This window comes from Pteropus medius, unplaced genomic scaffold (assembly GCF_902729225.1).
Source record: "Pteropus medius unplaced genomic scaffold, Ma_sr-lr_union100, whole genome shotgun sequence".
In the NCBI taxonomy this organism is placed as follows: domain Eukaryota; kingdom Metazoa; phylum Chordata; class Mammalia; order Chiroptera; family Pteropodidae; genus Pteropus; species Pteropus medius.
The window spans coordinates 4,339,403-4,353,014 of record NW_024353517.1 but is presented as its reverse complement, the minus strand read 5'-3'; the positions used below and the strand labels follow the sequence as shown (position 1 = coordinate 4,353,014).

Below are 13,612 nucleotides of genomic sequence, written 5' to 3'. Positions count from 1 at the left end.
TTGGCTCTTTAACTAGTTAAAGAGCCAATGAGAGGAGGACATTGAAGGGATGGAAAAAGGGAGAGGTCAAAGTGTTCATTCCCTGCTCATTTGTGCTTCAGCACTTGGATCTGGCAGTGACTGCATCTCTCCACTAGGGCAGTTTCCTGCCAGGTGGCAGGCCTCTCCTCCAGTAGGTCCAGCTCACGCTGGGCTTGGTTAAGGCCCCTCCTTCAGCCTTCTCAGGCCGAGCGATAAAGAGTGATAAAGCCTTCTTGCTATTCTCCAGGTGCCTCAGCATCCTTGTTCCTTTAACTAGGCCTACAAGGCTTCATTACCTTCACTAAAGTCTTTTCAGTCGAACTATCTGAGTAAAATTGTGTTTCCTGCCAGACATTGATTGAAACAGGATTTAAGACTCCACATGACACCCCACTTAATTATTTTTCCTTCTTACAGGAAGCAGATAAGAGTAATATGGTGTAAATATTGTCTACGGCTCTTAAGCAAATTATGTTAAGGTCTATGTGCCTCTTCTAAAAACAGCTACTAGAATGGAGGATAATGGTTATACTCATAAATTCCCTATGTTCTCTGTGGTATTAGTTTGCTAGGGCTATCATAACATAGTGCCACAAACTGGGTGTCTTAAACAACAGAAATTCATTTTTCTCACAATTCTGGAGGCTACAAGTTTGAAATCAAGGTGTTGCAGGATTGGTTTCTTCTGAGGCCTCTCTCCTTGGCTTATAGATGGCCACCTTCTCTCTGTGTCCCCACGTGGTCTTCGCTCTGTGCTCATCTGTGTACTAATCACCTCTTCTTATGCGGACACCAGTCATATTGGATGAGGGCCCACCCTAATGACTTTATTTTACTTACTTACCTCTTTAAATATCCCGTATCCAAATACACTCATGTTCTGAGGTCCTGAGGTTTAGGACTTCAGTACATAAATTTAGGTGGTCACAATTCAGCCCATAACACCTGTCATATTTCAAAAGATATATGTGTGTATATATTGGTATGTATTACACATGTTTGTGTGTATATATGTATATGTACATAATATACATATCACATACATAATATTACATATATGCTGTATACATTTGTTCTTTTTTAAGTGAAAAAATTAGGAATGAATATTATCTGGGCTCCTAATTTCTTCTCTGAGCAAAACTATTAAAGAAGCTAGAAAGCTCCCTAGGTTGGAACGATGGCTGATTCCTCCCAGTCTCAGATGCAGGCCACAGGCACTGTCTCTTCCATCCACCCCCATTGCTAAGTGAATTTATCAAGTTCTGGGCTTGGAGCCTATTCAGACAGGTAAGAAAAAAAATCCACCTTCACGTTGAAGGCTCTGCAGACAATATCTGATTAATACTTGATGTTGAAATAATTATGGAATAAAGGAAGTGAAACTCTGTGATGAATCCCAGTCTCTTGGTATCCTTCAATTTCCATCTCATTTTGATCAAAAGAGTCATAGTCTGCTCTTGTCCATAAAGAGGAGGACATGCCTAAGGATGGCAGGCCCTATATCAGAGACGCTTAGTTAAAAGTCAGTAACCATTAGAAAAGGAGAGGTAAAAGACGTGAGAGGAATTTATCCATGGAACGAGACCTGGGCTAATATAGAAGGCATACAACCTAGTGTATAAGTGGAGGATTTAGTCCCATTTTCACTTCTAGCCAACATGATGAGACCAAGAAGAGTAAAAAAGACACACTTTATCAACTATTCTCTACAATGAAACTCTTCATCTCCCTTCCCCACCACTTCTCATGGTGTGGGGGGCACTGCATCTCCATGGAATTCGCTATGTAGTTCTTATGGTGGGAGAACAAGAGGGTCGGCCCTCTGGGCTGGTCCTGGGCACTTGGCAGAGCGTTTTTCTTCCTTCGGGAAAGGCAGGACAACCAGCTTCTCCTTCATAGGCCCCAGGAAGAGGAAGGAGACATCAAGGGTTTCTCCCTGGGGATTCGTGGTTAGATCTAGCTGCACAGGGAAGGCCTCCACAGGGCCTTTTTCCTGAGAACCTTCGGGCTTCTCATCATTCAAGTCAAGGAGGTATTGGACAGATCCTTTTGGCATGGCTTTGGAGGGTGAGTCGGTAGGGGCTGTGTTTATCTGCTGGGGCTCTTCCGCCTTGGGTAGGTTTGCAGGTCCCTGGTTATCAGCAGAGTTTTCTTCTCCAGGGGTGGGAGCCTGAAATAAGAACGCTTTCGATAAAGAAATGTCCCCCCAGGAAATCCCTGCGTGCCTGGTACCACACTAAGCTATTCTGTTCCTTCCTGATGGAATGTTTCAAAGGGGGACCAGCTAGAGGTATGGGCCTCTGGGTAAAGGGTTATAAAGCACAACAGATAAGGGCCAGGGGGAACCAAGACCTGTAGAAGCTTGACTGCAAGTCTCACAGATTCATAAACGGACAATGGTCCAGAAAGGGTAAATGGCTTATTAAAGGCCCCAGTGAGCTGTCTCCCTGCTCCTCGCAATAGAAGCAGCAGCAGCCACCTTTTATAATGTGCCAGGCTGAATACAGTGCCCTTTATCCAGGTCTTCTCACTTATTTCTCAAAGGGATCTGAATGAGGTAGGTGTCACAACTCTATTCATAGATAAGGCAACCATGACTCACAGAGATAAGAACTTGCCCATGGTCACACGGCTTGCAGGTGGCAGAGCAGGACTGGAACCCAAGTGGCCTGTCTTAATCACTCTCTCAACTATACCAGGCTGTCGCATAGTAAGTGCTAAATAAATACTTCTAGAAAGGGACTGGATATTTCCATGAAAACAGCTTCTCCCTATGGTTCAGGGTAAGGGTCTTTGGGAGACCGAATTTATTGTCTCAGAGGCCTGAACCATCCAGACTAGTAAATCCCTGTTTCTGAAGGGGTCTTGTTTATTCTGCAGGACCACATTGTGACTAAAACTAAAAGTAACAGATCTTTAACCAGCTATCCTGTGCGTGTGACCTCAGGGCAGCCTAAGTAAAGTGGTGATCAGGGATCTAAGGAAAATAAAAGGAGCGGGTGGGGTTGGGGCAGTTAAAATGCAAATAATCTGTTTTTTTCTTCTCAGGAAGACAATTAGAATGAAAAATACCTGTGATTCAAAAAAGTCACAAGTCACCGAGACGAACTTTTCTGAATAGCTTTGACTCAGAAAACCTTTGCAAAGACCAACGGGCTAAAACAAACAAACAAAAAAAAAAAAACAGAGAGAGAGAGGATAAAATGTTGTTTGAGTATTACACTATCAATAATTGTAAATAGAAATCAACTTGCTTTCTGCTTATGTGAACACATAGCCAATCAATATTTCTATGGTATTACCACAAAATAGGCAGGCTCTGAGCTGATTCTATCTAGATCATTCCTACAAGTAATCAGCCGAACAAGGCTAAATTGCCTCCAGTGATGGGAAACTCAAGACTTCTTGAGGAACAAATCCTATAAGAAAATTCTTTATATTTAGCAGAAATCTGCGTCTATAGAACATCTACCTCTTGGCCTTACTTCTACCTTTGGGTCTTCAATTCTCATATAGCAGCCCTTTATGTACATTCCATCTGAGTTTACTCTTCTCAGATGAAACCACTCTCAGCTCCTTCAGCTTCTTTTTATTTAAAAAATAAAATAATTTTGTTTTCTTATTACATTCTTATTAAAGTGTAATAGTTTTTTAGAATCTGGATTTTTTTTAAAAAGACTTGTAATTGCATGAAAGATACCTGTTTCCCAAAATGATTTAATTTCTTTTCTTCTAATCTTTTTTCCTATGTATATATATATGTATTTTCTTTTAGAAAAATAGGATTATACATATAATTTTCTAATTCTCTTTTGTCACTTAAAATTATATTGTGACTATTCTTTTATAGCATTGAATAGTCTTCTATCATCTTTATAATGGCTATCTAATATTCCTCTGTGTTATTTAACAAGTTCTCTTTTGTCACACACAAGATCGAATCCCATTTGTTTTGTTTAAACATTGAAGCTATATACTGCTGAAACTAGAGTGGACTACAAAGAGAGAGTTCGAGAATATGTTTAACATGTGAACCCTAGAGTTTAGAGACATATGGACTATGGAGATTGGGATACACTTCTCACTCAGAGCATTCTAAGAGCAGAATCTTGGAAAAAGCAGCCTACTGTGGTAGAGTAAGGAGAAAGGGCAGCAAAGAGAAGCCCATTTCCACTATTTGCCATAGTAATAATGTGTGAGGGTTCCATAGGACAAGCAAATGTCGTAGGTAGTACGGAGGTGCCCACCCAAGGGAATTCCAGATAGATATGAGGCATTTAATAGTAAAAATCTGGGAGGTGAATCCAAAAAGGGGTAGTTCCAAGGAGTCAGCTAGAGAAAACATTATCCTACTAAGACGAGACCTCTGGATGAATTCACACCTGTACCACCTGAGAAAACCAGCCTGGAGCCTGTCTCATAGAGGGCAAGTATAGACCAAGAGAAATCTATGACTGCAGGTTCAGTTATGTAAGACTTCGTACTCTTTTCCCTAATCCTATCATTCTTCTTGGAACTTGGAAGATACAGAATTAAGCAAAAGATTGCAGGATGGGGAGAAAGAGTGAAAGAACAGATCTTGACATCTTCCTCACATTTGATATTAAGCTCCAGGTAAGGCTTGAGCTACAGAGAAGGAAAAGCATTGTATTGTATACAAGATAGAAGTTTTGATTCAGAATTGACTAAATGGAATTTTTTCATACCTGAAAGTAAATTTTAATTTTCTAAGTGAAATTATTCTTCTTATTAAAAATAACCAGAAAGCTATGGGATCTGCCCAAGGTGTCATTGACAAGTGAGAAAGAAAAATCCCACAAAATAAGGTGAAGATGTTTTCCAAATTATTGCTTAAGAAAATTGAGACTATATGATTAACAGTTTACAAAAGGCTTTTGAGAGACACACCTTATATGCAAAGACATACATCAAATAAGCTGGGGCCACTGTATATCCACGTGCAAAAGAAAGAAGTCGAACCTCCTACCTCACATCATATACAAAACTTAACTCAAAATGGGTCATAGACTTAAATATAAGAGCTAAAACTATAAAACTCTTAGAGGAATACATAGAAGTAAATTGTAGTGATCTCGGATTAGGCAATGTTTTTTAGATATGACATCAAAAGCACATCAAAAAAAAAAAGAAAAAATATATAAATAAGACTTCATCAAAATCAAAAATTTTGTACTTCAAAGAACATCATGAAGAATATGAACAGATAACCCAGAGAATAGAAGAAAATCATATATCCGATGAGAGGATTGTATCTAGAATATGTAAAAAACACTTACGATTCAACAACAAAAAGATAAATAGTACAATTTTAAAATGGGCAAAGGATTTGAATAGACATTTCTCCAAAGAATATATTCAAATGGCCAATAAGCACATTGAAAGATGTTCAACACAACTACCCACGAGGAAAATGAAAATAATAAGCAAAATTCAATACCACTTCATATTCAGTAAGATGGCTATAATAAAAAAAAAACATAATAAGTATTGGCAAATAAGTGGAAAAATTGAAACTCTCATATATTTTTGATGGGATTGTAAAACTGGTACAGTAACTTTGGAAAATAGATTGGCAGTTAGTCAAAAGGGAAATCATAGAGTTCTTGACCCAACAATTCCACTCCAAGGTATATACCCAAGAGAAATGAAAACATATATACATAAAAACTTGTACATAGATGTTCATAGCAGCATTATCCACAATAGCTCAAATGAGGATGTAACTCAAATATCCATCAACTGATGAATAGATAAACAACACATTGTATAATTTAATGAAATATTATTTGACCATTAAAAGAAATGAAGCACTTATACATGCCATGACATAGATAAACCTTAAAAACATCATGCTAAATGAAAGAAGACAGAATCAAAAAGCCACATACGGTATGATTTCATTGTATAAAATGTTCAGAAAAAGGCAAAGGCATAAAGATAGTAAGTAGGTTTCCAGGGGCTTGGATGAGGGGGCAAGGAGAATGACTGCTGATGGCTATATGGTTTCTTTTGGGGCTGATGAAAATATTCTAAAATTAGACGCTGGTGATGGTGGCACAACTTTGTGTATATATCAGTAAAAAAAAAAAAAAAAAGCCAGTAAATCGTATACCTTAAAAGGGTGAATTTTATGGTGTGTGAATTATATCTTTATAAAGTTGTTGTTGCAAACAAGTAACTAAGTGGAGAAAAGGCTTTGAATGCATCTTGCCTAATTGTGTTACAACACATTGTGCCAATTGGCATTACCATCAGGTGTGTTTCAGATGGTTTCACGACACCCTCCCCATCCTGGATACATCTTTTGAAAGATGGCCTATTTGGCGTTCCTTCTTAAAGAGTGGTCCAAGGAACGGAACACCATGCTGTCTTCCAAATGCAACTGGATTTGTTCAGATAAAAGCAGGACCATCACCAATCACTGAGATTTGTCTATATTTTACAGCCTTCTACACTTGATCTTAGCCAAAGGGCCGAGAAGTGATTTTCTAGCCTCCTATGATCATTTTCTGCAAAGGCATAACACTGTTGATGAAAATTGCACTTACAATAAAATATTATTGCACCTGGGCCAGCACAATCTCTAACTAGTCAGTTTCTCCTTGAGAGGAAGAAAAGTATCTTGTGCATTACAACACCTCATGTATAATTTATTTTCAATAAATACATATAGATGACCTGTGAATTCAAATATTTAATTATGAAGACATTCAGGAATACTCACCACAGAGTCAGTGAGCTGAAGTGTGCAGCTGCTGGCCTCAGATTTGGTACATGGTGACTCTTTGATTAAATATTCCACAGAGGTGGCAGGGCCAAATACCCACTGGTATGAGACAAGAGTTGAGAAACAGAAATCAAACCTCTCCATGTAGAGAAATGACTGAGGTTTGGCAGCATTATATTCACAAAAACTATACATCTCAGAGTCATTATCAATACAGGTCTCCTGTTGCCTCTATACTTCCTATCGTGATCAAACCATGTGTTATGATTTTGTTATTTAGAAAATATAACCAGCATATCTTTCTTCCCTTCTTAATGACTTGAATGGGTTCTAAAAAGCTTCTCTCAGACGAGTTTATTTTTCCTCATGTAGATTTGTTTTTAGATTAGTTTTCTATTAGCTTTTCTTTATATAATGGATATTAACATAATTCAAATACAAATGAGCTTCCACTTCCTCTAACCCATAAAATTGAACATCTACTCCAGGCCTTAACATAGAGCAGAAATTGACTTGCTAAAAGGTCCGTAGTCAATTTGATAAGAGGATTTAGCAGTAAATAGTGAACCTATGTAGAATTCATTTCTATGAATTCATTTCTATTGTTGCCTTAAGGACAATGAAGTAAAATCGAATCCCATAACAAAAGGAAATACCATGGAATAACTCAGAAACTGAAACATGATTGAAAGTGCATCAGGTCTACCAAAGTAGGGAGTGAGGAAAGGCTTTTGAGTTTTAATCAAAAAAGTACCTTAACATTCTCCTCTCAGTTTAGAAATCGATAGCAACAGTCATGAGACACTTTGGTGGTATAACCGGGCATTTCGACCTCACCTGGCTAGAAGCCTTGGTGACTTTGAAGAGAGCATACTGTTTCAAGGTGTTCTCATTATTGTACTTCGCAAGAGACTCAGTGGCAGCTTCCAGGACTCTGGGATCTGACAAGTCATCAGGGCTAGGGCAGTCGGGGCACATTCTGTGAACCTTTCTTCGAGAAACTGTTGGTGTCAAAGAGAGCAGTTTAAAAACGAAACTCATTCATGAGTTTTAATCCTATATTGTATGACCACAACAGAAGCAGAGATTGAGAAACTAAAGATAATACTCACTTTCAGCAAGGATGGCATTGTCTGGAATGAAACTTAGCTGCCAGTAGTGAGTTTTCTGCAATGAGCATGTATTACTTTCATAATTTACAAAAAAGTCAAAGCAAGATTTTTTTACCTGACACAAATTTATCCTAGGAATTTTGTTCAAAAACACATAGTATGTGTGTTTATAATGATATAAAAACTTTTATCCTAATTAGTAGCTTGATATCTTCCATCATCATTGCCTCTGTTAAGCAGGTGAGTGTCTTAAAAGGCTGGGATTTCATTATTGTCATGTCTTATTCACCTTTTAGTCCCCAACACCTGAGATAATATATAATACATGGTAAGTGCTTAGAAAATGATGGTTGAATGAATGAATGAGAGAATAACATAGAAGGTGGAATTACACCCTCTCTGGTTAGAAAATGCAAGTGAGCCAGAAAGCAAAAATTCATCAGATCACTGTGTAACTGCATAGACTAATCACTCTAATAGTACAGCTAGAATTTCTGACTGGGAGGAGCTGGGGGTGGCAAAACTAGTGTAAAATTCAGGCTAGAGAACTTGTCTGCAAGTTGTTTTTGCAGAGTAAATACACTTTTTTGATCAACTGTGTGTTTAGGTGGGTGTATTTGGGTGTACTATGATGGAGTTATATCTACAGCTTGTCACTCCCCACAACATCATTCCCATGTGTCACTTCCTGATCTCCCACACCTCCGGTATCTATGAATTTCATTTGAGTCCTGATCTGTTTTATTAGCTGTTGTTCTCTAATTTATTCAAGTAAGTTTCATCTTCACAACCAGGAAACCATGGCTAATAAAATATTTGCTCTGCTGCCTTGTCCCTCAAAGTAACTAGCAGCATTGTTATGACCTGGAGCTTGTTACAAATGCAGACTCGTAGGCCCTGCCCCAGATCCACATAATCAGAATCTTGACCAAGATCCACCAGGGAAGACACAAGCACATAACAGGTTGACAAGTAGCCATATCCTATTTTCCCATGTGTTGGATGCTTGCTTTCCAAAGAAGGACCCAGAATGAATGCACAGGCATATTTGAAATGTCATTAGTTGCAACATCATTCTTAGTCCATTTACTCATTTATTCAACAATATTGTAGACTCTATACCTGATAGGAACTGGGAGAGGGTTAAAGCAAGAAAGAAGGGATAAAATATTCTGCATGAAATAAGATATGAGACTTCAAATCAAGGCAGTGCATGGTCTATACTCCATGAATAGTTAGGTTACAGTTTTATAGGAATGAGAACAAGAAAGCTTGTTCCTTTCCTGAATAGAGAACATTGTGAGAAAAGCAGAACTGGTCTTTAAAGAATGAGTTCCAAGGGCAGAGGGTATCAGGGGAAGTCATCCTCAGTGGAGGGAAAGGGACAAGCAAGTTGCAGAGACTGGAAAAAGTTCAATGTGCGTTCAGAAAATAGTGAGGCATCCAGTTGGATGAAGCGTAGAGATGGTGTCATCAGGGAAGTAATAGCAGAGATACCTAGAAAGGGAGTGGGAACTAATGTAGAGATGAAGTCATTTATGTCAGTCTAAAAATTTAGGATTTAATGCAATACTCAAGAATAAACTTTTGCAGGTGATGTGGAAAGAAGAGCAGTGCAAATGGAATTTTGCTGGGGAGGCAAGTATTGGATATATTAAGAACCTGGCCTTGGTATGAATAGGAAGTAGAATGGGAGAACCCTATACATTCTGAGCATAGCCCTACTTAATATTCTTTTTCCATCTTTTATTAAAATTAATAAAATCAGAGTACTCTCTTACCTGGGCGAAGAATACAGTTATAAGCAGGCAAATAGAGAACTCTTCTTGGCTTGTTAATGTAAAATATTGCTTTGCATTGACCATAAACCTGGAATCAACAAACACATTTTATGAGATGGCGAAACAAAGTTTTTAAAATACCTCCAAATGAAATTGGACATTTTATTTTTAAATAATTTAAAAATTTTGGTCAATTTTGGTGGCTTTCAATGTGAGAAACTACCAGTTGATTATCAAGCAATCTAACCTTCTCCTGGGACACAGCTAGACTACATTTCCCAGCTTTATTCCCAGTTAGGCATGACTGTATACTGAGTTCTAACCACAAGAAGGTGAGCAGAAGTGATTGTAATCACTTCCAAGTCTGGCCCATGAAGGTCTCCCATGTGCAATCTATCCTCCATGCTCCTTCTCTTTCTACGGCTTGATCAGATGAGTATGGTGACCATAGAAAGCATGAGTTGAAGGTGGCAGAGTCTAGAGCCACAGAGTGGAAAAACCTAGGTCTCCAAGTCACTCCTGGAAAAACCCCTCTCTTGATCAGGAATTTTCATTTTGAATTTTACATAAGTGAGAAATAAATTTCAATCATGTTGGAATCAGTATATACTTTTTAGAGTATATGTTATAGCAGCTAGTGTCACCTTAACAAATATAATTCATGACAGGGTAAAAAGATTTTTTTTTAAGATCAGATAGGTGCAGTTTGACAAATTTGGTTAAATGATTAGAAAAAACATCTTGATCAGATAGTTTACTTCTAAACAATTCTATACTCATAAAGTTTCATATCAATTAAGGGAAATAACTCAGGATAATTGAGAATCAAATGAAATCTGACTATATTATTTTCAAGACTCTTCAACGGTCATCTTTAAAAGGATCAGTTCTGAGGTCCTTTAGGTTCTACGATTCCAGGAAATCCTTCTATGGCACCTCTGAGAGCTCCCATGCCATGTAAGCCCTTCCTCTCCCCAGCCTCAAACTTAATACTGGTGTTCATTAAAATGAAATAAGACAAAATAAAACAAATAAGAAAGCTCTCCCTTCATTATTTCTATAGTCTTCCTCAAACACATCCAGAGAGCTACACCACAGATCTTTTTCTCACAATTTAAACAATGACTCAGAACCTATAGGAGGGTCTTAAAAGTAAAAAAAATTGGGGGCAACTTTTCAATTCTGGGGTCATAATTCCAATGAGACTCTCAGAAATTCCTCTGATCAAATTCCACTTTGAAATTGAAATAACCACCCCGGGCACCATGCCCAAGAGAACGAGTATAAAGGACATGTAAAAGACGGCACACATTGAAAAATTTTTACTCTGTAGACAGAGGATATCTAGTTTCTCCGTTAGAGCTCCTGGACATGAGCACTTACCGATTCATAAAAGCTCCTCGCCTCACAGCCCTTCCACGCCTTCTTGCTGAGCACATGGCAGTCAGTTTCTAAAACATCCAGTGTGAGATAGAACACAGACCCCAGACCATCCTGCGGGAAGGAGTGGAGAAATGTGTCACATCCCACATGAAGTAGAAACCCCTAAAGACTGACCAAAAAATTCTCTGGTTTATGGCTGAGCCAAAGGCTGCAATGTTTTTGATGATTTCTTATAAACTGTGGGACACTGGACAAGTGTCAGAGTAGGATACTATTAAGACTTGATCCTAGCAACAATAAGGGCTCATAGCTCACCCTAGTAGAGGGGAGCAAAGCATTCTCAACAGGTTTCCAGTTTGCAAAGCACCACCAACATTTGCCCCTGGGTTCCCATTCCCTGGCTGTCCTCTGCAGCTTGTGCAAACAGCTGTCCCAGATAGGGGACTGTCACTTGCCTGTCTGTGTTCTCGGACATCGCTCACTCGGTTGAGGCTCAGCACATAGCCGTCTTTTCGGTTACTATTCACATCCTGCAGGGCGAAGCCTGCCACTGCCAGCACGTCTGAGTCGTTGCAGCCACGGGAGAGGAGAGGCAAGAGGCTGAGGGCTTCCTGGGGCAGAGATTCCACTGTGTAGAATGTGGCCAGGGAGCAGAGCACCAGAGGTAGGAGCAGACCCATTCTGTAGGGAACAAGACCCAGGACAGATCAGTATATAGAGCTAAGGGGATGGGCTGCTTATATAGAGCTCTGTAAGACCAGCTTGAGTAGTTTTTAATCACAATCTAAAATGGTGACCAGGATTTGAAATACAATGCCCTATTCTATCTCCTCGAAATCTAAATGTGGACTTCCCTGAGTCAGTACTTTGGATGGAATTTGCCAATGTTTGTAACCTTAGACCCTGAGCAATCTCATATTTATGTGTACCTGTGAGCAAATTTAAGTTTCCTAACCGTTTTCCCAAGAAATCATAATAAACACTTGGGTCAAGGCTCCTAGGAGGTCATGACTGGATTCTAGTTTGTATCCCAGACTTCACCAGAATCAGAATCTGCGGACTGGTATGTTCTACCATCTCCCCTAGCATCTCCCTATAAGCCTATGTCCTCAGCCACACTAATAGTTATTCCAGGCTTGGAGCCCAGGGTCACAGTGCCAATGGTTCTCAGTGAATTCAGACTTCCTGCTTGACCTCCCATGTTCATCATTCTTAGACCCCACATCACCTTTATGAAACACCAGTGAGATTCCTGAAGTACTTTAGGGTTTGGCTAGAAAGTGGTCTGTACAGTCTCATTTAGGTTTTTTTTTTAAACAAAAGCTTCATTTAAGTTTTTTAAAAAAGTAAATGGCATATCAATAGTTCTCACGTCATACTTCAAATCTACACTTGCTTCTCTGGAGTTATGTGGAAGCAAGCTCATAAGGAAGCTAAAACCTAATAATATTCTTAAGAGATAGATAATGATTGGTAGGTGGGCTAGAATGCCTGTAATATACTGGTCGGAAATCTTACTTTTCTCTTTCAGCTTCTACGTGGAGTTTCAGAAAGTTTCTACTGATTAGAACTGTACAAAACACAAATATCTTTAAAAATTTCCCATTAAACACACATACACATGCACACGTGCATACACACACACACACACACACACATACACACACACACACACACACACACACTAAAGGTAGTTTGTCTTCAGGGAAAAGTGCCAAGACTGGAAGGAAGCTTCTAACTTAGGATATAACAGAAGTTATTCTGTAGAACCTTAGTCCATGAGATGTGTGCTTCACCCCATTCTTCCCCTCAGCCCCACCCTCACCTCCTGCCCCTGTCCTCAGTGTTCTATGCTAAAATAAGTTTGGGAACAACTCAAACAAGTTGTTACAGCTTACAGTACGTCTTACAGAATTTCAACGCACATTAGCAAGTTAAAGGCCCTCCAAAGCTTTGAGGCGAAGAAACCTCTTTATACCACAATTTCCTACACTTATCTGATGATAAGAGAGGTGTTTGTAATACTTATTATTAACCCACAGAATACAGTTTTGGAATTGCTCCACTAGTAGAGAAGGATGTCTATCCATGAGTTTTTAAATAAGAAACTGGTCAGAGGTATAAAGATTTTGACTGGAAGTGAAGATATTCCAAGTGAATTGAAAGAAATATCCCTTCAGCCTAAATCAAAACTCAGGTTATAGTGAGCTGTGGAAAACAGTGAACTAAACATAGGCAAGTCACTTAATATTATCTATGCTTATTTACAACTTTAATTTCACACTAAACAAATATAATGATTTGTGTTGGATATAATGATTTGTAAGAATTACTGTTGTTAGCTATTGTGATATAATTTAAATTTTTATTAAAAAGTCGAATGGACAATAGTTTCCCTCATTTGATAACCAAGATTTTGAAGAGCTAAGTCATGGCATTAGAGGTACTTGGTGGTGGTGTATAGACACTGAAAAGTACCTCGGTGAGAATTTAGTGAATGTAACCACCACATTTCTCAGGTGAGAAAACTGAGGTTTAGGAAGGTGGAGGGTCTAAACAAAAATGAT

At 38.7% G+C, this 13,612-nt stretch overlaps 1 protein-coding gene across 1 annotated transcript; it reads right to left on the bottom strand.

Annotated features, from left to right (window-relative positions):
- Nucleotides 1-1,696: 1,696 nt before the first annotated feature.
- Nucleotides 1,697-11,929, bottom strand: FETUB (fetuin B). Its single transcript, XM_039850627.1, has 7 exons — nt 11,501-11,929; nt 11,046-11,156; nt 9,663-9,750; nt 7,607-7,770; nt 6,767-6,868; nt 3,094-3,177; nt 1,697-2,191 (listed from the first exon to the last, which is right to left on the bottom strand). The coding sequence occupies exons 1-7, from the start codon at nt 11,723-11,725 to the stop codon at nt 1,814-1,816; spliced, it is 1,152 nt and encodes a 383-aa protein (XP_039706561.1). The 5' UTR covers nt 11,726-11,929; the 3' UTR covers nt 1,697-1,813.
- Nucleotides 11,930-13,612: the final 1,683 nt, after the last annotated feature.

Coding starts and splice junctions, on each gene's coding strand:
- FETUB (XM_039850627.1), bottom strand. CDS start 11,725: ATGGGTCTGCTCCTACCTCTGGTGCTCTGCTCCCTGGCCACATTCTAC. Junction 7,771..9,662: donor TAACTGTATTCTTCGCCCAG/GTAAGAGAGTAC, acceptor TGACACCAACAG/TTTCTCGAAGAAAGGTTCAC. Junction 6,869..7,606: donor TCACCAAGGCTTCTAGCCAG/GTGAGGTCGAAA, acceptor GTCTCATACCAG/TGGGTATTTGGCCCTGCCAC.